We start from the raw sequence: 22755 nt of genomic DNA on the forward strand, positions 1-22755 counted from the left end.
GATAGTGTCTTTGGTTCTGGTATTGTGTGGGTCTGTGTTTGAGTAGAAATGATGGTCTGCTGTGTGTGTGTTGGTCTGACTTGGCCATTTAGGATTGTTGGGTGGTTCAGGCCCTATGAGCTGGTGTAAAGGATTGGATTTATCTTCATCTACACTGCAGACATTACATAACACAAGCAAGACACTGTAAGGATTGTAAGACTTCAGTTCACTGAAGAACATACCTGCTGTGCAGGGTACCCTTTAAGCCCTGGAGAAAAAGTTGACCACCCGATAGTCATTGTATAGTTTGCACTCTGAGTACATGAAATGCCCACTTTAAAAGACATGGACATCAAATGCATGGTTTGAAACAGTCTGTTAGTGAAGGGTCAACAGTGGAAAAGATATATATATTTGTTCCCATGTTGCTCGTGTAATAAAACACATTCTGGACATACATCTATAATACCTTCAAGCATCATTTCTAAGTACACAAGGGATACTTGTGCTGTTTCCAAAGCTGAAACAAGAACACTCACAGTGTCAAAAAGGACAACCTGACATCCATGTCATGTGCTTTTTTTCATCGATTGAATTTCACAAAGACATTAGGCCAGTAGGGTTTATTTTAGTGATGTCATAAAAAGTGGCAAAAATACAATTGCTAATAAACAGAGGCTGTTGTGTTGTAAATTGTACCACATTAAATGTAGAGCATGAGCAATAAAATAAATCAGCTTTGTCATACAGCTGAAACAACATGTTAATCATATCACTCTCATTCAACATAAGTGTTTTATATTAATAGAATAAAGATATTTGAAATGCGCTTTACAAAATGAGCGGCATGATGGTTTTTCCCCACAACAGATTCTAGCATGAAGGACTTGTGACCACTGATGACCACCAGAGGTCGATACTAGACAGTTTTCAGAGGGTCCAAAACGTTTGTCCTTTGCTCTGATGTCCTAGACAGAGCAGCCATTCTAATTCAAAGAACGAAGCACTTAACATGGTGGAACAGTACAGATACATGACATATACCACTGCAGCGTGGGTTAAACCTGTTCTGACCGCAACACCCTCTTCTTTAACTTTCCCAACTGTCTTGGTCAACCTAAAGCATAAAAATGCCTGTGTATATACATACACAGAAATAATCTCCAAAGCACTTAGTTATCAGGCCTTATCATAGACTTTTCTTTTTCATGGGCTGATTACTAGCTGATCTCTGACCTGTTTGTGCCATTGGCATGGCAAAAACCCTAGGTGTCGGTGAGACATTACAAACAGATCAGGGACCAGGCTAGAACCATTAAGCTTCAATGGCATATTTTCATTGGTGTCTGTGGCCTAGAAACATGGCCTAAGTCTTGTTCATGTGTTTGTCACTGGTGGGAAGAAAGTGTATATCCATTTCAGTGGTTTCATTGGGGTCTGCACAACAATTATTAATGATCCGTCCCTGAAATACTGAAGCACGTTGTCCCTTCTCACAGACATGGAGCATATGGTGCCGAGCGCCTGGTCAAACCAGAGGGCCAGAACGCAGCCCTTTTCCACGGTTCCAGGTCAGAGTTCAATCTGAAGAGAGGGAGGGAAGGATGGAGGGGAGAGAGGGAGGGAAGGATGGAGGGGAGAGAGGGAGGGAAGGATGGAGGGGAGAGAGGGAGGGGGTAATTTATTGTCATGATCATGAACTCAAAATACTGCTCTCTTATCTACTCAACAGTTTCAGGAAAAGAGCACAACCAGTCTTGTGTCAGTGGAAAAAAGTCCCACCCTTTTCCAGACAACCTAACGTCTTCAACACAGGATCATTCACCCGGCGTCAGGTGGAGACAGATCCCAGTCTGTCACAAGGCAGGATATTAACACACTTGTCTTTAATGTGATAAACGCCTATCAGAATAACATCCACATTTAACGTTTCTTTGGTTTGATTAAGGACTTTTTCCTGGAACTGATGAAATCAAAGCAATGTTCTCAGCCAAAAGTTTCATAACAATCTAATCACACGTGACACTTGTCCGAACAGATTGTGGAAGGCTCCCAGACACACACATTTACACATACAGTGGGGAGAACAAGTATTTGATAACCTGCAAAATCGGCGGTGTTTCCTACTTACAAAACATGTAGAGGTCTGTAATTTTTATCATAGGTACACTTCAACTGTGACAGACGGAATCTAAAACAAAAATCCAGAAATCACATTGTATGATTTTTAAATAATAAATTTACATTTTATTGCATGACACAAGTAATTGATCTCCTACCAACCAGTAAGAATTCCGGCTCTCACAAACCTGTTAGTTTTTCTTTAAGAAGCCCTCTTGTTCTCCACTTATTACCTGTATTAACTGCACCTGTTTGAACTCGTTACCTGTATAAAAGACACCTGTCCACACACTCAATCAAACAGACGCCAACCTCTCCACAATGGCCAAGACCATAGAGCTGTGTAAGGACATCAGGGATAAAATTGTAGACCTGCACAAGGCTGGGATGGGCTACAGGACAATAGGCAAGCAGCTTGGTGAGAAGGCAACAACTGTTGGCGCAATTATTAGAAAATGGAAGAAGTTCAAGATGACGGTCAATCTCCCTCGGTCTGGGGCTCCATTCAAGATCTCACCTCGTGGGGCATCAATGATCATGAGGAAGGTGAGGGATCAGCCCAGAACTACACGGCAGGCCCTGGTCAATGACCTGAAGACAGCTGGGACCAGAGTCTCAAAACCATTATTAACACACTACGCCGTCATGGATTAAAATCCTGCAGCACATGCAAGGTCCCCTTGCTCAAGCCAGCGCATGTCCAGGCCCATCTGAAGTTTGCCAATGACCATCAGGATGATCCAGAGGAGTATTGGGAGAAGGTCATGTGGTCTGATGAGACAAAAATAGAGCTTTTTGGTCTAAACTCCACTCATCGTGTTTGGAGGAAGAAGAATGATGTGTACAACCCCAAGAACACCATCACAACCGTGAAGCATGGAGGTGGAAATATAATTCTTTGGGGATGGTTTTCTGCAAATGGGAAAGGACGACTGCACCGTATTGAGGGGAGGATGGATGGGGCCATGTATCGCGAGATCTTGGCCAACAACCTCCTTCCCTCAGTAAGAGCATTGAAGATGGGTCGTGGTTGGGTCTTCCAGCATGACAACGACCCGAAACACACAGCCAGGGCAACTAAGGAGTGGCTCCGTAAGAAGCATCTCAAGGTCCTGGAGTGGCCTAGGCAGTCTCCTGAACCCAATAGAAAATCTTTGGAGGGAGCTGAAAGTCCTTATTGCCCAGCGACAGCACCGAAAACTGAAGGATCTGAAAAAGGTCTGTATGGAGGAGTGGGCCAAAATCCCTGCTACAGTGTGTGCAAACCTGGTCAAGAACTACAGGAAACATATGATTTCTGTAATTGCAAACTAAGGTTTCTGTACCAAATATTAAGTTCTGCTTTTCTGATGTATCAAATACTTATGTCATGCAATAAAATGCTAATTCATTACTTACAAATCATACAATGTGATTTTCTGGATTTCTATTTTAGATAATGTCACTCAAAGTTGAGGAGTACCTATGATAAAAATTACAGACTTCTACATGCTTTGTAAGTGGGAAAACCGGCAAAATCGGCAGTGTATCAAATACTTGTTCTCCCCACTGATATATATAACAACTCCCTCAGATATTATATTAACAAAAGCCATGGCAAATTAATAGACTTCCACGTCTCTCCATCCCACTGTTAAATATGTCAATTTGCTGTTAAATAGTTTTTTTTCTTTCTGGCCAACAGTAAAAAAATCTAAAATGCATAAAATGTTATTTAATTTCTTTTAATGTATTTGCCCCATCTTTTAAAAAAAGAAACTGTACCATGGTAGTACATTGAAGAAAATACCATGGTATTTTTGTCTACCATGGCAGAAAAATACCATAGTAATAGGAGAAACACCAAGGTATTTTTTTTTTTTACTGATTGTTGATCCTCAATTGAGTTACAGGAGCAACCATAGGTCTGGTGCAAATACCAGTTTTTTTTTTTACCACACTCTCTTAAACACTAGGCTACATAATACCACTGTCTTTTTTAAATTTACTCTCTTAAACACTAGGCTACTTGCAAACCTTATTATGCAATAGAATGTTATGACTTTGGTGCAAGGCACAAAGGTAAATGAGATTAAGCTAAAAACAAATTGCTCCACTTACTAATCTATTTACTATGCTACGAGTATATGCACATTTTTATTCGTAACACATAAAAACATCTACATGTTTTCCAAGTCAGATACATTTATAAATGATTTGCAGTCCCACTATAAATGGCAGAAATACTTAAACAAATCTGTCATAGTATTTTATCTATGTGCGATAAATCCCAATCTATATTGGGCTAAACATATACCCATACTTGACTGAAACATGTTTTTTGTAAAAAGAAAATAGCTGTAAATAGCAATATCTATTGCTGTTGTTAAACAATGTCCATATTTTCTCTTTGTGTGTATTTATTAAATTCATCCAGTGCAATGTAGAAATGTGTAAAATTCTCGAAATGTTTTCAACCTTTAAATTAAACACACACTCATTTCCAGGAACACAGAAAATAAAAATAAAACTTATGTCCAGGATATCAGGCTTGAAATTTCTTCATTTTTGGAGCTTACAAATAAAATACTTAAATCGTTGATAAGAAAACATGCATGACATAAAAACATACACATTATTTAGTTTTTAATATCATATTTTGAATAATAACTTATTTTAATTGATGTTTTTGCCACATAAAACGTAATTACCATGTTATAACGCTTGAAATTACATCTACTCCTCCCTACATTTTTTTTTAATAGATTCTAGAATCAGTTTCATTTCAGAAGTTTTAGTTGGGAGCGTTCACAGGATGACAACAAACAGGCATTGACAGTTAAGTACCGTTAAGACTAGCTAGCCAGAAATATAACATTACCTCAGTTACCCAAAACTAAAACGCTAAGTTTAGCGGTTTAACATCACAATCACCTGCGCTAATGAGTACAGCCTAAATAAACGAATATAGTGACTTATTTGTGCGCAGAGCAAGTAATTTCTGTTTTTTAATCTTTCACCACAAACGCTGCCGTGTCAAATTATGTCAAACCTTACTTACTTACTCTGAGCTTTCAAAAAGCGTTCAGGTGTATTCTGAGTTATCCCACATCCCAGTTGCTCATGAACGCACCTTCCAAAACAGAGAGGTTTGATTCAGGTAAGCACTAAATAAGTCAGCAATCTATCGATAACTAGCTAGCTTGCTTACCTGCATGTAGTACATTATTGTGGTTGTTTTCATTTGCGAACTACAAACTGCTGACCGTGAGATTTTGACAATAGCAGGGGCACAGAGGCGATGGTGGCTTTACGGCGTACTATGATTTCAGGGGCAGCACGGCAAGAGTGAATGGCAACAAAGACCATGGCCGCCGTGAAGTTCCTACGCTGCCACATACACACGTAACGCCAAAACATACGTCCAGCCCTGAAAGACCACATACACACATAGCACCAAAACATGTCTGCCTGCAATTCCCTAGAAGTTGCCTTATTATTGTTTGTGAATACCATACTGTACTTACGTGGATGGCAAATGTTTGTAAATAGGATACCTAGTGGTAACCTGACATCTCAAACTAAACGATTCCACCAACACCCGTGGGAGTAGCATTAAGCTGGTTAGCCAGGCAAATTCGTTACACCTTTTCCATGTAATACAGGCATGAACTTGTATGAAACATAAAAGCCTTGAAAAGTAAAACAACACATCCTGGCAACCCCCAGCAGGTGTCACCTTCCACTCAAAGGACAGCCAACCAGGTTGCGAGATTTGAAATTTGACCACACTAAATAGTCAAAATAATTGGAAACAATCATTATCTACCCTGTAGATTGTGTCTCTCTTTTCCACTTGAAAACAATCAGAGTTTTTCCCATAAGGTTGTCTGATAATGTTTGCGTGCCGGACAGGATATGGTTACTCCCCGCACGTCCTGTGGCGTTGCAGATTAAAGGTGCCCCATGCAAACATCCCCCTTTATCAAATAATTTATTTTTTTTAATCTGGACTTCAATTCCTGCCTGACTGGCTGAATCTCACAAGATTAATTTTGTTACAGTATCTCATTCAACCTGAAACAAAATAAGTTTCTTCAAAGGACAGATGTTGGGTCAGAAAAAAACCTTTTACCTGAATGTAGTTTCATTCTCGGCATTGGTTTAAGTCCTACTTCCCAGCTGTCATTGAGGCAGACCGAAACCGCTTTGGCCCATTAATTTTGTAGAACCACAGTAAGACCATGGAAACCCACTTGTGGTTCTGTGCTGGTCCCACTGTCTTCCCACACATATCAACAAACTGCACCACAGTCCAGACTGATTCTAGGACTTACAAACATAACCAAGTTTATTTAGGATGGCTAAGTTTGTCCTTCTCATTGCTATATGGAACAAAAGCCTACCAAATAAGGATAACCTGCACCAAAACATATTTTTCTAAATGGACAAAGGTCAACAATCAGTTACAAAACGTTAGTAATCTCTCATTCCATGTTAGCATCACATGGTTGGCAAATATTTAAGCCCCATAATATACCATAGACGGAAGTACATTTCATATCGACTCAAATTATCAATGCAACCACCCTCTTCAACAAATCAACCTCACATCAATGTTGTGACGTCAAAGCCGCCTTTTGACCCCCTAAAGTGGTTAGCAGGGGCCTTCTAAACAATGTCCTCGAGGGCACAGGGGTGTGCGAAGTCAGCCACACGAGGCCTGAACACTAAGAGAAAGAAGACTTGTTGTTCTCCACTGGGCAGTGTCAGATTCGCGGTTATTTGTCCCCCCCTCTGTCCTCCTCCTGGCCCCTCATGTGAATCTGGCTCCAAGTACCGGATTAGAAAAGGTTCATTCTATTGAGGAACTAGCACTGAATGGCCAGTCCAATCACTTGTTATTCTGTGGGGAGTGGAGAGAAGCATCAACCCTTAAACAACCCTTACAGCAAACTTGGTTCAATTTATAAATGAAAACAAATTACCTAAGTTTTATTTTTTGCCAGGGGTGACATGAGAACATTAAGTCATACTTAAGTCCTGTACACATGAAATGATATTGAGTTACCAAATGTTGTATTCATTTAATTCTCAGAGTAACTTCTATGTAAAATAACACCTCAGTCTCGCAGTAAATCTAAAGTGGATGATTATGGAACTACACCTCAATTCCTGTAAATGGGGCTAGAACAAATATCCTGTATGCCAGACAAGCTACATTTTCCACTGAAAAGTATAAAAAATGAGAAGCACTCAGAAACACACCCAGCATGCATCCCAAATAAAAAGCCCTTTTCTATGTAGTGCACTATTTTTATATCAGGTTTTATGGAGCGAATGGTGCTAACAAGGACACATCTTTGGTCTTAAATCCACATCATGAATCAGAGGGTGAACCAACAAGGAAATGTCTGCGTCTGAACGGATGTTGCTTTTGGAGCCTTCACTTCCTGTCTGAAGAAATTACCTTATAGCCCAGTTGACAAAGCAAGGTACCTTTAACACCAGGGTTCTGGGTTTGATTCTCATGGGTGAATAGAAAGAAAAAGTAGTGTACAGTTAACAATTTGGAGTAGATATTTGTTTCTTCTCTCTCATGATAGGGCCAATGTATTCTTGATCTGTTCTAGACTTTTCCAATTCCATATTTTTTCCAACTTGACCTGCATCAATGCAGCTACGCCTAATGATCGGGCGTCTTTTTGCAAGGCATCTGCGTCAAGCCAGTCGTCTTTTTCCAACATGGAATTCACATGTGTCAATGCATGTGAGGAAACACTGAACCACTGGATGACCTTCTTTGGCTTTTGCAGGCTCCTGAGCCACCAGATGGAGTCACTAGAGTGCGATATGTCCAGGAAATCCCTGGCGACGAAGGCCCTATGGGGAATCCCATCCACTCGTCAGCCAGTGGCACACATTCCATCCTTCCTAATCACGTAATAAATTTGCAATGAAAGCGACATCAGGATGGAAGCCCTGACTATCTGTGTGTCAGGACATAACACTAACATCACCTAAGAAAAAACATGAATGCAGTAAGGAAACTATAAATCAAATGTCCCTCTCAAATTTAATTTAAGTGGACGCTTTCTCTAACAAATACAAATTGACTTTAATTATTTAACCCCCCCCAAAATATAGGCCTTTCTGTAAGAATTTTGAAAAACACTATGTTTGGTTAAAACGGCCACATTGCATCACCCTACAACGCTAAAGTATTGTACAACCCAGACATGAGTCAATAGATCCCGCACCCATACACAGTCATTACAATTCCTCAGTAAACCCAAACTGATTTGTCTTCATGTGTCAGAGGCAGACTAGCCACTCTAACAAAAGGTTAAGAGGTCTTACTCTCTAATCATTTCTTACACAGAAACCAAGCCAAACCCCAGAACTATATCACAGAGGATTTCTAAATGAGCATCATCAGCCAGCCCGCGGTGCCACTTCCAACACACTCACACCCTGGGCTGTACACAGGTTCCAGTTCTTAGACTGAACCTGAGTATGGGGCTTTATATTAGTTACTTTGTGTGTTAAAATAGTACTTCAAAATGAATTTTAAATACCAGGTAGGTTAAATACCGATGGAAACAAAAGCTACCAGAAACTGACCAGAAATGATTTCCCAATCAGAAATAACAGAGAAAAGAAAACCTGCAAAATCTCCCATTTGGCAGACAAAAAAGCTAAGTTTGGCAACATTGCTTTCTTTATCTACCTGGGGACTGAGATGTTTTTGTTAAGCGATGCGGGCATAGCGAGCTCCACACACCATTGGAACTGCCGGGACCTGACTGTTTCCCCCTTACATCATCGACTCCCACGTCAGGGAAGAAGGTGTTAATGGAGGTCGAGGGTCAAAGAAAGGATGATGAAACAGGATCATCTCATGTCTCTTCTCACTTTCCTGTGGACCTCCCGCCTCCATGTCAAAAGATGCCATGGTAACTTTCCATTCCGCATGAAACTGTGAAAGTTGAATGGCAATTCTGTTGAGCTTTGCATCAAGCTTTATGACCACTGACAGGTGAAGTGAATAACACTGATAATCTTGTTATCATGGCACTGTGGGGTGTAAAATATTCGGCAACATTCTGTCCTCAAAGTTGATGTGTTAGAAGCAGGAAAAATTGGCAAGCGTAAGGATCTGAGTGACTTTGTCAAGGGGCCAAGTTATGATGGATCAGAGCATCTCCAAAACTGCAGTTCTTGTGGGGTGTTCCCGGTCTGCAGTGGTCAATACCTATCAAAAGTGGTCCAAGGAAGGAACAGTGGTGAACCGGCGACAAGGTCATGAGTGGCCAAGGCTCACTGATGCACGTGGGGAGTGAAGGCTGGCCTGTGTGGTCCAATCCAACAGACAAGCTACTCTAGCTCAAATTGTTGAAAAAGTTCATGCTGGTACTGATAGAAAGGTGTCAGAATACACAGTGCATCATAGTTTGTTGCATATGGGGCTGCGTAGCAGCAGACCAGTCAGGGTGCCCATGCGGACCCCTGTCCACTGTCAAAAGCGCCTACAATGGGCACGTGAGCATCAGAACTGGACTACGGAGCAATGGAAGAAGGTGGCCTGTTCTGATTAATAACATTTTCTTTTACATCATGTGGATGGCCGGGTGCGCTTACCTGGAGAACACATGGCACCAGGATGCACTATAGGAAGAAAGCAAGCCGGCGGAGGCAGTGTGATGCTTTGGGCAATGTTCTGCTGGGAAACCTTGGGTGCCATTCATGTGGATGTTACTTTGACACGTACCAACTGGATAGGATTACCTAATAGATTACTAAAATCTTCTTTGGAACAATTATTACATTTTTCATCAACTGCTATGATATTCCATTAATCCACAAAATGCAATCCTGAAAGTCCATTATGGCGAAGCTTGACACCATATACAGTAACATTCAGTTCCTCATATAATACTGTATTTTTAACCCATAAGTTTAACCCATAGGTCAAGTGATTGACCCAAAGACTCCCACGCTCACCAGTGGGAAAACACTCCAAAATGAAGGTGCAGTGAGACCTTATGGCTCAGAGGCTGATTTTGTGTTTATATAACAGGGCCTGACTATGCAAACCTCTGGAGCAGGACACTCCAAAAATGTACAGCTGGCTCTTAGCATCTCTTTCAGTCTGCTAACGCAGTCCTTTTTTTTATTAAGAACACATGAAGTAACAAAAGTTGGAGATAACCGGGGTTATGAGAACCACTCATAACTTGGCTGACCTAACCAAGTCACATTGTGTCGGCTGTGAGGATGTGCGCTACAGTAGCACTACTGTGCTTTTGGTGGCTTTTCTCACTATTTATCTCAAACGACACCCTATTCAAGTTCAAATTATTTTGACCAGTAGTTTTAGCCAAAATAGAAATGTGTTCATAACATACTTATCTGGTAAAATAACAGTAAAAAGTATAGAATGCAAATAGACCTTAACTGAGCCCAAAATACTATGATTAGATTAAGTCACATTATGCCTCTTATTTTAGTCAGGGTAATATTTCAGAGCAGATTTAGCTGAATTCTGTGGTGTTTTCCAAAAAATAAGCATAAATCCCAACCAAACTAATTCTGATTGTGGCCCATGGGCCGCATGATGCTGGCCCCTAACGTAGGGAATAGAGTAGCAAGTAGGATGTTGACCTTGGACCTTGGGTCTCGTCTTCAGCTTGTCTAAAATGCAGCTGCTAGGTTTTTAACCGGTACAAAGAGTGAGCATCACTCCTGTACTGGCCTCTCTCCACTGGCTACCTGTTAAATATAGGCCTGATTTTAAGGTTCTTTTATTTGTTTTAATGCCCTACATGGATCAGCACCCTCCTATATTTCTGACCTCCTTATCCACCACTCCTCCTCCAGGACCCCTTAGGTCTTCCAACCAATTGCTTTTGTGTGCTCCACAGTGCTGATATAATTTCATAGGAGACCATGCCTGTTCTGTTGCTGCTCCAAAATTGTGGAATAGCCTACCTTTATTTATTAGGTCTTCCACTAGCAGCAACATTTTTAAATCCCATCTTAACACCTACCTTTTTTCTATAGCATTTGAGTTCCACAGGGGGCAAAAGGGGGCGTTGCCCCCTCAGGTAGCAAGTCGTGCCCCCTCAGGTTCCCCATTTAGGCTACACAGCCGATCGTATGAGTTCGACCCGGTCCAAGTGTCATCGTCAATACGGTATGATCATCATAGATCAACGTGTTTCCAGCGGTATTACACGCCTACACATGTATAACATTTTTTGTCTGGGTGGGTATGCGCGCAGTGATTAGACACCCCCCCCTCATACAAAATGCACCCTCAGTCATGTCATCCTGGCACCGGCCCTGACGCAAATGGGTAGGAAGTTGCGTTTATGTCTGTCATGTCTTGTGTGAATATACTTAGCTATTCAGCCACGGACAAAATTAACAGACCACTGTACCTTTTTCTTTCCTTTCCATAAAAGTTGAAAAGGAAAGTTTTGAGTGAGGAACCGACACGTTCAAGTTGCAGTGTGTCTTAATTTTAACCCTTCTGTTCCTCACTCAAAACCTTCCTTTTAAAAATTTTTGGAAAGGAAACAAAAAGTTGCATTGGTCTCTTAATTATTTCCCGGAGCTGTGTGTTTCATGTATGGTTTTCTTTTTGATGTTGTGTACATTTCAGTGTACAGCACTTTGGTTGACACCTGTTGTTTGGAAATGGACTTTATGAATAAAGTTGACTTGACTTGGACATGTTGAGTAGGGCATTCAAAACAGTTTGGATAGAATTACAATGTTTATTGGATAGTGATCTGTATTTCCACTCTGTTTGATACATTTCTATGAAAGATTCTGTGAAGCTGATTGGCTACTCACCATCTCGGCACAGGAAGCACTTGCAGAAGCACACACACAGAGTGCAGATGAGTAGCGCTGCCAAGCAGGATAACGAGATGAGAGTAGTGAGGGCTGATCCAACTGCAAAGAACACACAAAGACAATTACAGACAGATATATGTGACTAATCATTCAATATATACCATATCATATTAATAGCATATTTCACTTTTACATTTAGCGTTTACATTTAAGTAATCTAGCAGACACTTTTATGAAGTGACGAGTGATTTTGGTGTGCATAACTGACACCTGTGAGACTGACTTCAGTGAGATTAAGCAATGACTCATTTTGATTTACCAGAGTATTCCAGGAAGCTGGATTAGTAACCAAGCGAACTCTGTCAAACCAGACTTTTAACAAAATCAGATAGGGAGCATGAATTGTATCAGAGACCATAGCAATAAATGCGCTCAACCTGCTACCCACTTGGTCAAGTGGATATTATCCTGTTCATGTCAATAAAACGCCAAGCTCATCCACCAATCAGATTGCATTCCATCACCTTGGCCTGTCCTTTTGTAGAAAATCCAATTGACCTTGGAGCATTCAGTGTGCTGTGCATCAAAAATGATTGGGTGTTGAATAGATCCTTCAGAATAATTAATTTTTTTACATTATAATTTTTCCACACAAACAATGATTTATGTGGGAAATTTCCTCAACACGTCCATGTCCAATCTGTCTTTGACTGTACAAATGGTGTATTGCTTTATAATTTTATTCTTTAAGTAACACACGCAAGTCAGATTAGAAGCAAGGCAGAAAATAACTGATTTAATCGTAAGAGACATGGCAAGATTTAATGATCAAATAGACCTACACACATATGGGTGATTATTGTGTTTTAATTCATGAAGCACTCAAATTGCAATGCTAATGATATTTTTCAAGCCACAGTATAACCAAAATTTTCAAGCCTACAGTATAACCTACTATAAGACACATTTAAGATGGTATAGTAGGCCATTTGCATTGCCAATACAGGAATGTTTTTTAATCAACTGAAAAATAACTTCATGACCAAATGCATTCTTTGGTTGTAACCATATGGGAGTGTAAACATCCTGACAGCAGATACAAACTGAATGTAAGAACAACTCACACATTATTTTGGAGAAAACATCTACATTTCATTTTTGTTGAGATACTTTTATGGAATAATATATAAAAAATTGTTAAAAATGAATATACTATTCCTCATTTACACCATAACTCATGATTGAACATAATGAGCCTAAAAAAAATACAAACATACTCTATGTGGAATCTGGGAGAGGCTTGAAGCCAGTCTTGGTTTTCAAGTTCCCGGAAACTATAGATCCCTATCTTCCATCAAACAGGCCATAATTGCATGTCACTAGAATAGCAACTGAAGCTTGTCCAACAATTACCCAGATTTGCAGTGTGGTTCAAATTGTAAAATTAGGTGTTGAAATCCTGCAGTGTTGTTTACTTATCCTGGATGCCTTTTGTTACTATTTGGGTGTAGGAATCCAGGATAAGTAAACAACACTGCAGGATTTCAACACCTAATTTTACAATTTGAACCGCACTGCAAATCTGGGTTCAAATAGATATTTTTTAAATATTTTCACTGGACGTGATTAAACTTTCCTGCTGGAATGGAACTGACAGAACAGTGCTAAAAGTTCAAAACCAGCGCAAACCCACTCTGGGAGCTATATTTGAAAGAAAACAAATAATATTTTAACTTCCGGCTGCAACGTGGCAAACGCCGTTTTGCTCACCGCTGAGCTTGAGGTTGACGGAAATTGGCGAGTCCAGGCCCTGGTGGTGTACTACACATTTGACTGGCGTGTCGTGGAGCAGCCCTTCCTGTAGGAGGAGAGTGCTGGTGACCAGGGTGGTGCCGTCTCCCCGGCTGTATGACGAGGACACGGACGGGCCCAGCGTCCGGTTGTCCCCCTCCACGTTCCACACCATCTGGGCTGGCGGACGGGACGTGGCCGTGCAGTTAGCTTCGACGACCCCGTCGGAGGTCACGTAGGTGATCGCTGGCTCGGGTAGCACTTAGGGAGAGAGGAAGACATCACAGACAATGAATGGGAAAATCAATGTGGAATGACTCCGGTGCATGCGATGAAGGACACAATGTGTTTAGATAAAATAAAAAATAAAAATGTATTTCACAGTATGTTTCTAATAAGTGAATATGTTAATTACAATGAAAAGACTGAGGTTGTCATATACAGTTTGGCAAGACACTGTCAGTGTCGTCTGAAAAGAAGCTCTGGCAATTCTAGAGTGACCTTGCCTGATTTTTTCCTGTCCCCAGATTGGTCCCCCCCCGACTATGTCTATTACGGCTTCCTATTGTCCAATATTGGCTTGTGTTTGTGACTGTTTGCGGTTTGTGTCTTGACATTGTCTGAACACTTGGAACAAAGACAATAGACTTTTTTCCCTCTGTATTCAAGGCAGCATGACAGACTGAAAAACAGGGCAAGGCTCCGGTCTCCATCGGGCAAACTGACACATCATTATATCAGACGACACAATGTGGAAACAAGATGGAACGACCGTCAGGAAGGCAGATCGTTGGAGGAACAATTCCTTTTAGGTGTTGCGTGATGTGCATCAGAACCCGGGGTCACGGCTGTTTCCACAGGGCGCAAAAGAGCACACACACCGAGAAGGGAAAACGCACACACACCACCACAAACACTCACAGAGGGCCAGTGTCTGGGGAAACAGTGACCCAGTCATGTGTCCAAGCCCAAATTAATCACCTCTTTCCCCCCTAGAGACACAGTACCCCTCCCTCTGACAATGTTATCACCCTGAACACTCACACACTGTTTTAGCAACCCAGCCCAAAGCCAGAAATCCAACAGCATAGAATTCTGTCAAATTCCATACATTTCCTTGGGCAATGTTGGGTCTCACAGTACACAATTATCTTTTTCACTATGACGCCATGAGCGTACCATTTCAATAATCGTATCTAGAGGGATAGAAGCAGTTATGGTGAAGTGCCTTGCTCAAGGGCACAACAACAGATTTGCCTTGTGGTCCCATAACATCGACAAGCAAGTGCCACGTGGGAGGGTGCAACAGGAATATCCTTCAGTGCAGCATTTTTCACGTTGTGATTGGACGACAACAAGAACAACAAGCTACACCTCCCATTCACGCATCCACATATCCACTCTAAACTGCTAAATTTGCACAATTTCCACACATACTCTACCCATGGAAGGTCATTGGAGTCTTTGATAATATTTCAATAAGACTTAGTGTTGTTTAATTGCTTTTAATTTCAAAATGCTTTTAATATCACTTCATCTTAAATTGAGATTGAGACAGGTGTAATGTTCTTTGGCATACAATTCAATTATAATGTATATATTTCTTAATCTTTTGCAAAGATATGGATAGTTTATTTTTTATTTGGTGTTTTATAATCATAGCACATGCCCGCACAGGTCATGTATTCAGCTCTTTCATGTCAACAATATGAAAACGACAGTATTGATTTGATACTTGGTATTGGCAGATACTGAATGTTACTCAAAGTTCTGTAATCGGTATCGTTAATGAAAAAGTGGTATCAGTGCATTCACACACACACACACACTGTTTTCACCTTCCTGGACTTTTTATTTTGTTACAACATGAATAATGCCTAACTATGCCTAATTCTTAGTTTTATCCAAAATCCAACCTCTGAGTAGGAAAAATCTAATTGAAACAATCTACAAAAAATACCTTGTGGGGACCTCCTAAGAGTAATTTATGGGGACCTATCTTTCAGATTTTACTGTTTTAGGGATATCAACAAACACTGATCTAGACACCCATCCATGCTAAGCAACATTTAGCCCTCTCATTTTAACTCCATCCCTCCAAGTTCCAGAGGTTCAAACATCAGCCTAACTCCAAAAGGTGTAACATCCCCAGTCAGATATAAAAGAAGTTTATATACCCAATATACATCTCCGGAAACAATTAAGAGACCACTTCAACTTTTTCTTTGTTTTCCAAAAAAGTTGGAAAGGAAGGTTTTGAGTGAGGAAAAGAAGGGTTAAAATCAAGAGACCACTGCAAATTGAACACTTCCGTTCCTCACTCAAAACCTTCCTTTTCAACTTTTTTGGAAAGGAAAGAAAAGGGTGGAGTGGGTCTCTTAATTATTTCCGGAACTTTATGTACAGTAACCATTGGTAAGTGCATCCAGACTTTTGACTGGTACTCTATGGCGGGGTGAGGAAGTCTATTTGGAGATTTATATTTGATCAAAATGCTTCTTATTCAGCTCTCCCCTGAGCCCATTAAGTGATGTTTTACCAGGAGCAAAGCTAGCTATCTAGCCTGTGCATGTAAGGTCAATTCCAATGATATCATAGAGAAGTCCAAAGTAGGTCAATTCCAGTAATCCTGAGGAGGGAAATGGTTTATAACATTTATAGAGAGTGGATAAAATTAACCAACTCATGTTGTCTATGGTTCTGCGCCGTTGGCAGTGTAGTTATGACATTAACAAATGTGCACAGTAGTTTCGGAAATATACAAAAATCCTTTCATATATTTTTCAAAACCCCCTAAAATCTGGATAGCCAGATCATGACTACAACTACATTAATGTATCCTTGACGACGTTACCTAATAACTCACACCACCAACCCTTAAACTAACTGTAAACTGGACTCTTTATCATTACACATCTGAACAGTAGTATTGTGACCTAATCTTGACTCTATTTGGTCAACTGTTGCGGTTAACACAAAGCTCTTCCCCTTCCTGTACTATATTTGGAACACACACACGCGCAAACAGGGAAAGGTGTATCCCCTTATTATATGATTTCCTTCCTATCTTCTACTCCCACTCTTACAGTAATATGAATTCTACAGCAAGACCATCCCAGATGAAATCTACTTACAGCGTGATTTCACATTAAGAACATTAATGACAGGGAGGATATACATAAACACACTGGCTCCCTTCAAGTGTCAGGGGGCCTGTTTGACTTTCAATGAGTAAAAGAACTGGCTACTGCCCACATTCTCCAACTAACTGACAGGAATTAATCCTTGAATGGATTGGTAACAAAAGACTACCACTCGTTTTGCAAGGCATCCTTATCAGCGCAATTGAGAGTTGGAAAATTCCTCAAAAACAGTAATCATCTATATAACAAAAATTCGATAAGGTAGGTAGGTATTTTATTAGTTAGACTGACAGTAAGTCCCTTACAATTACTTTCCAAATGCACAACAACCCCGTCAAAACCAGTAAATACTCACCATAGACAAAGAGGCAGGCCGTGGCGCTCCTAGTGCCATCTGGGTAGGTGTGGAACTCGCAGGTGTAGCAGCCCTCATCCTCCGTCCTCACCGGTCGGATGGAGAGCTGGGTGTTTCCCAGGGAGAGGCTCAATGTGGCGCGATCCCGATAAGGCTCCTCAACGCTGGGATTGTCTTTCTTGGCTAAGGAGGCGACTTTGCTTGTGTCGCCTTGCTCGGCTGTCTTCCTCCAAAGTACCTGGTGCACCCTGTCTGGGAGGCTGTACCAGCAGGACAGGGTGATGGGCTTCCCACTCACCGCTGTTCTATTTCCCTCGTTGCTCACTTTCCCTGGGGCAGACACAGAGAGGGAGAGAGAGAGAGCGGGCTTTAATGGGATGATCACATTCTGAGTGGCGGTTTAGATAGATGTTACGGAGTTAAACTAACTTAGACCTTGAGGTTGTAAAGATGTTCCTTCGCACCCAGCATAGCAGCTTTGTTGAAACCTGCTCATTGTGTTTACATGTCTTCTACTTCTACAGCACCAGATTCAACACACTGATTGGAGTTTGTTTGCCACTCAAGCCACCCTTGACTTCCATATGGACATTGAAACATACGCTTCTTCTGTTCTGGATGACATCTGCATCAACAATGTCACCACCCATAAATGAATAAAAACCTTCCCTAAACAGAAGCCATGGATGAACAGAGAGGTCCGACCACTGCTAAAGGCACGCAATGCTGCTTTGTGACCCATCACTAACTAAACCCACTCGCCCACCGCTATATACTGCCTTTCAGGGACCTTGTTGCATTACTCCCTTTGTACTCTTTGGACTCTGACACTGCTATGCAAAATCTGATAAGGATGTTTCCTCGCTGCTATCTCTGCATTTCATTTGCACACGCTACCTTACACCTCCAACTGGCCAAGATTGCACAGTCAGGATTGCCATTTGTACTTGCATTTGCCTCCTCTCACAACTATTCATTTCCCACGTTGCATACATTTTACCTAATACTTCTGACCTCCTCTACTTGCCTTTATTGCACATTTAGAATTGCCATTTGTACTGAATTTGCCTTCATTGCACATCTATACATTCCACTTGTAACATACACTGTACAAGTGTACAAGTGACGGAGAACCAAATGTTCCTACAGAGACGCAAACCAAAAAAATGGAGCATGGAGACAGGTGGCCTAGATAGTTGATGCTTCTGGTTTCAAAATTGGATACGTTAGCTGACTGGTGGCTACCAGTAAGGATTTCTTTAAGACTGCAAGGGAAGCTCGGCTTCTCCTATAATGTCAAAAAAAATATTGGTCAAATATGTACTATTGTGAAAACCTTTTATTGACTAAAAATGCGTTAAAACACGTTCATCTCCAAAACTAGTTAGTTCAGAATCAGCTACAGGTCGGCTGACTCGATTTTATTCTCATACAATCAAGCGTCCATTGCCTTCAATGGGGCTGCTTAGAAACAGTTTTTTTCAGTGCTCTAAAAGTAGACAGTGATTGGATAAAATGCTGCGATTATGTCCCGCCCACGGACGCTCAGCGTCTCTGGGGATGAATGAGGAGTGGGCTGGCCCGGACTCCGGGCTTCCGCGTGATGATTGGAGGATCTGACAATCTGTCAAACTGCAACTCCTTTTGACTGACAACGATCTGTACTATAAGAAGTCACTGAAGCTATTTCGCGCTCAGTCCCATCGCAGATTTCTCAAATGTGTTCGAAAGACAAACTGCTGCAATATTTCTTGATATTGTTTGGAGAAATTGCTAGCCGATTTGCACCATACATTTCACACAATTATAGGCTACACCACAATCCTTGTTTCAGTTTTACAAAGTTTAAAATATATTTTTTAGATAGTTCATTCATTCATTCATATACAGTAGTAGGCTAAGCTAGCGTCGTATGCGGGTTAAACTGCGCACGATGGCAGACAGTGCTAATATAGTCGACCTGATTTTAGCGAAGCCATTAATAAACAGAGTTAAAAAAAATATATAAATTTTTTTTTTGGTTCTGTTACAAAATTAAATGTTATTGTCTGGGGTCCAAAAGACCCCAAAGACCTCAAGTGTCACTACAAATGAAGACCATCAGAGGGTTTTAATGTAGGCCGAAAATGAGTTTCCCCTCTTTGAAAGACCAGCAGCCGCCACTGGTGACTACCTAATTGTAGCAAGCTGGTTTTCTAGCTAGCATTGCAGGTTGTAAGAATTACATCAATTAGGCATATGAATTGAGCAGAGACATATAACATATATTAAAATACGTTTCTATTCCAATTTTAACCATTGTAATAATCCAACGTTCCTTCATACAAATGTGCTATTCTCAAACCTTAATACACAGTTTATCTGTGTATTATTTTGCGAATAGTGTGAACGCACCATAACGGTGATGCAGCATGGAGCCTTATGATCACTGTTTAAGTCTTGAATATTAAAAAAATGTGAATGCAAATATAAATTGCAGACCACCTCCTGCGCCATCTGACCGATGCTGTCTGCGCCAATATGCCATTCTGCGCGCCTCGTCTGTTTATGGTTTTTTCGGGGGTACCACCAGGCCTGAGAAAGTTATATGGGAAACATTGGTGTGCGTAGTCTATTCTTGCCTAACAACAAATCCCAAATAAGAAAACGTTGATGAATGTCAGAATCTTTGTGGAAACGGCGTGAGTAGATTTCTTTCTTCTCAAGAATAGTTGGTGAATGAGGCCCACTGTAATTTCTTTTACATGACATTATAGCTACTCTGAAAAATATTAGCAGATGAGTTTTGTTTCCGATTTGCCATACGACAGTATATGATAAAAGGCAGCAACGAGTCAGATTTCAAGGTGAATCTATTTGACAAGAAAGAAGAGGCAGCGGGAAAGCCAGCCAGGACTGTGGTTCACCTCAGAATGATAGGTCTCCGTGCAGCACTTTGAGTTCTTTTACATTAAAACCTACACTCAATCTCAGAGCTTTAAGTCCTGATGAAAACAGATTTTCCCCCTGAAATTCAGCACAGTCATTGTGGTTGAAGTTTACATTGCTCTGAGTGCCTGCATGACCACAGCCCAACAGCCACTGGCTGACCAGATTACTGAAATGTTGAAAGTAGGTACTTTCGTACACATCATTGTCTTATATACAATTTTAATTGGCTGGGATTACCTGAGGTCTAAAAGGGGCAGAAACTACTTGATATTTGTATAAAGGGCTGTATTTCAGAAACTCCCATATCTCACCACATATATGTATTTATTAAGTTATTAGACATGCTCACAAGATTAGAGATACCAGGAGCTTACTCTAAACTAGGACAAAATTGCTTTCAATTATAAAGCACCCTATTCATGGAATGACTTGCAAATTAAACTTAAGGTAGACATATTGATGCCAATAAGGCAGTTTCAATGTCTGATACAAGATGTCTCACTGTAAACTGTGATTGATTTTATTCATGTGTGTGCTTTCTATCCATGTGTTTCATTGTGTTTTCTATTTTGTATATTTCCGTCTTTTTGTATCAATATGTATAAATCAGGCCGGAAAAGCTATTCTACAGTGATTACTGTTCTTCTGTCTGGAAAGGCATTAGACAGATGAACTACCAAACTAAGGCCCTGCTGTTGTGTATCTGGCACTGTCAAACAAACTTCAGACAAATGTAATCAGTTTCTTACTCACAAAGGCCCTTAAATCACCAGGTGACTTCTCTAACACAGGTCTAATGTTGATGTTATCTACATCAACCTCCACTACATCCTCGTACACCTTGACAAACCAAGGATGTATGCAAGGATACTCTCAGGATTTAAGCTTGGCACACAACACCTTCATCCCAGAACCACAAGGCAAACTGTTCTAGCTGAAAATGTCTTGCGCCACCTGTGAGTGGATCACTGATTTCCTGACTGCAGGACACAACATGTGAAAACTGACATATTTTGGACTATTTATACCCTCAGAACCGGAGCGTGCAAGGATGTGTGAACAGACCCTATTTTACCCACTCTGACCTGGCACTACGTATCAATTCTTAAGTGCATCAACGGCTCTGCCGTCATAGACTGGTTTGAGGCAGCGTCTGCCTACTGAATAGATCAACTGCAACATTGTACAATATGGAATTATGTCCCTATATGTTGACTTGGGCTAGCCAAACCATTAAAGCAAGCACAGTTCTGTAGCACATTGAAGTTTCACCTTTTCAAATAGTTACTGTAGTCAGATCTGCTCTCATGAAATAATATAATTGATTGACTCAATGGAGATGGCAAAGCTTGTGTTTGAAACAGACTGAATTCTGTAAGTTGACATTTGACCAAGGTTAGTTCTTGTCCCTACCCTAACCTCTAACCCTTACCCTTAATCTAACCTTTATCTTTAATGCTTACCTAACCCTAACCTATACAGTAACTGATTAAGAATAGAGTTGAAACAAGTAATATGCAATAACGTAGCTATCGTTAATCATATCTCTATGGTTCAAGATAATGGATAGGTATTAACTGGAACCGCTCGTTGCAACTCTATTACAAATAAATTGAGTGTTTCAGAGTTGGAATGTAAAGTCTGCCCTCTATTAAGTAAACCCAACACTTCATTTCCGACTTCAGGGCAGATCTTCCTCCTAGACATGTAAGTAAAACGCCCATTTCCATTTCTGGTTCTGTTAAAGATGCAGTCTGGGTCTTAAACCTCACATACTGGGGTGGATGTGTACTGTTTTTATGATTTGTAATTAGAAAATCACAATCATACCTTAGCCATGAAATTACAGGTTTATACACTGCTCAACAAAATGATGGGAACACAGTCATCACAGTGGGGAGTTGACTGGCTAACCTTAGCACACTTCCTGTTTTGGTTTTCCACCCCTGAGGCATTCCCAAGTTACAAGCCTATTCAAATTCCCTGGAGGCATTGTTTTGTAAAAATATTTTTAAGTTGGGAACATTAATATGCAGTGGGTATAGAAAATAATCACCCCCCTTTAAAATAATGAAATTTTGTTGCTTTGCAGCCTGAAATGAAAACGGACAAAAACTATGTTTGTTTTATTCAGCTTTATTTACAACTTATCACATCCAAGTGAAAGATATAATACCAACTCGTCAAAAAAATAAATAATACAAATTAAAAAACAGAATCACTGAGTTGGAAAAAGAATCACTCCCCTCCTAAAAATTACTTGTTAACCCAACCAGGTGTAGTTAATCACCTTCTCAATAGCACACAAAGCCAACTGACTTTCAACTGTGATCAGCTGTGGTCATTTTGATTAGCTCAGCATGAAACAAGCTTTTCCTGAAGCATTTCAGTCCTTGGTAGTGCAACTGAAGAAAACAATCAACTACGGGTGGCAAGGCATTGTCAAAAGATCTCCAGGATAAAGTTGTGGACAGGCACAAGTCAGGAGATGGATAAAAAAAAATGTCAAAGGCTTTATCAGTGCCTAGAAGCACAGTGAAGTCTAATATTAAGAAGTGGAAGGTATTTGGTACAACACAGACCCTCCCT

The 22755-nt window shown here is 40.6% G+C and overlaps 1 protein-coding gene across 2 annotated transcripts in view; it reads right to left on the reverse strand.

Moving 5' to 3' along the window:
• Positions 1-590: 590 nt before the first annotated feature.
• LOC117592726 (OX-2 membrane glycoprotein-like) overlaps positions 591-22755 on the reverse strand; it is a 28990-nt gene continuing 6825 nt past the window's right edge. For both annotated transcript variants that reach the window (XM_029116499.2, XM_034289561.1), the window contains exons 5-8: positions 17236-17565; positions 13717-13998; positions 11944-12045; positions 591-1566 (exon numbers count right to left, since the gene is read on the reverse strand). In XM_029116499.2, coding sequence (XP_028972332.2) covers positions 1562-1566; positions 11944-12045; positions 13717-13998; positions 17236-17565 — 719 coding nt within the window. In that variant the 3' untranslated portion in view covers positions 591-1561. The remainder of the gene's footprint in view (positions 1567-11943; positions 12046-13716; positions 13999-17235; positions 17566-22755) is intronic.

This window comes from Esox lucius, chromosome 22 (genome assembly GCF_011004845.1).
Source record: "Esox lucius isolate fEsoLuc1 chromosome 22, fEsoLuc1.pri, whole genome shotgun sequence".
Taxonomy (NCBI): Eukaryota; Metazoa; Chordata; class Actinopteri; order Esociformes; family Esocidae; genus Esox; species Esox lucius.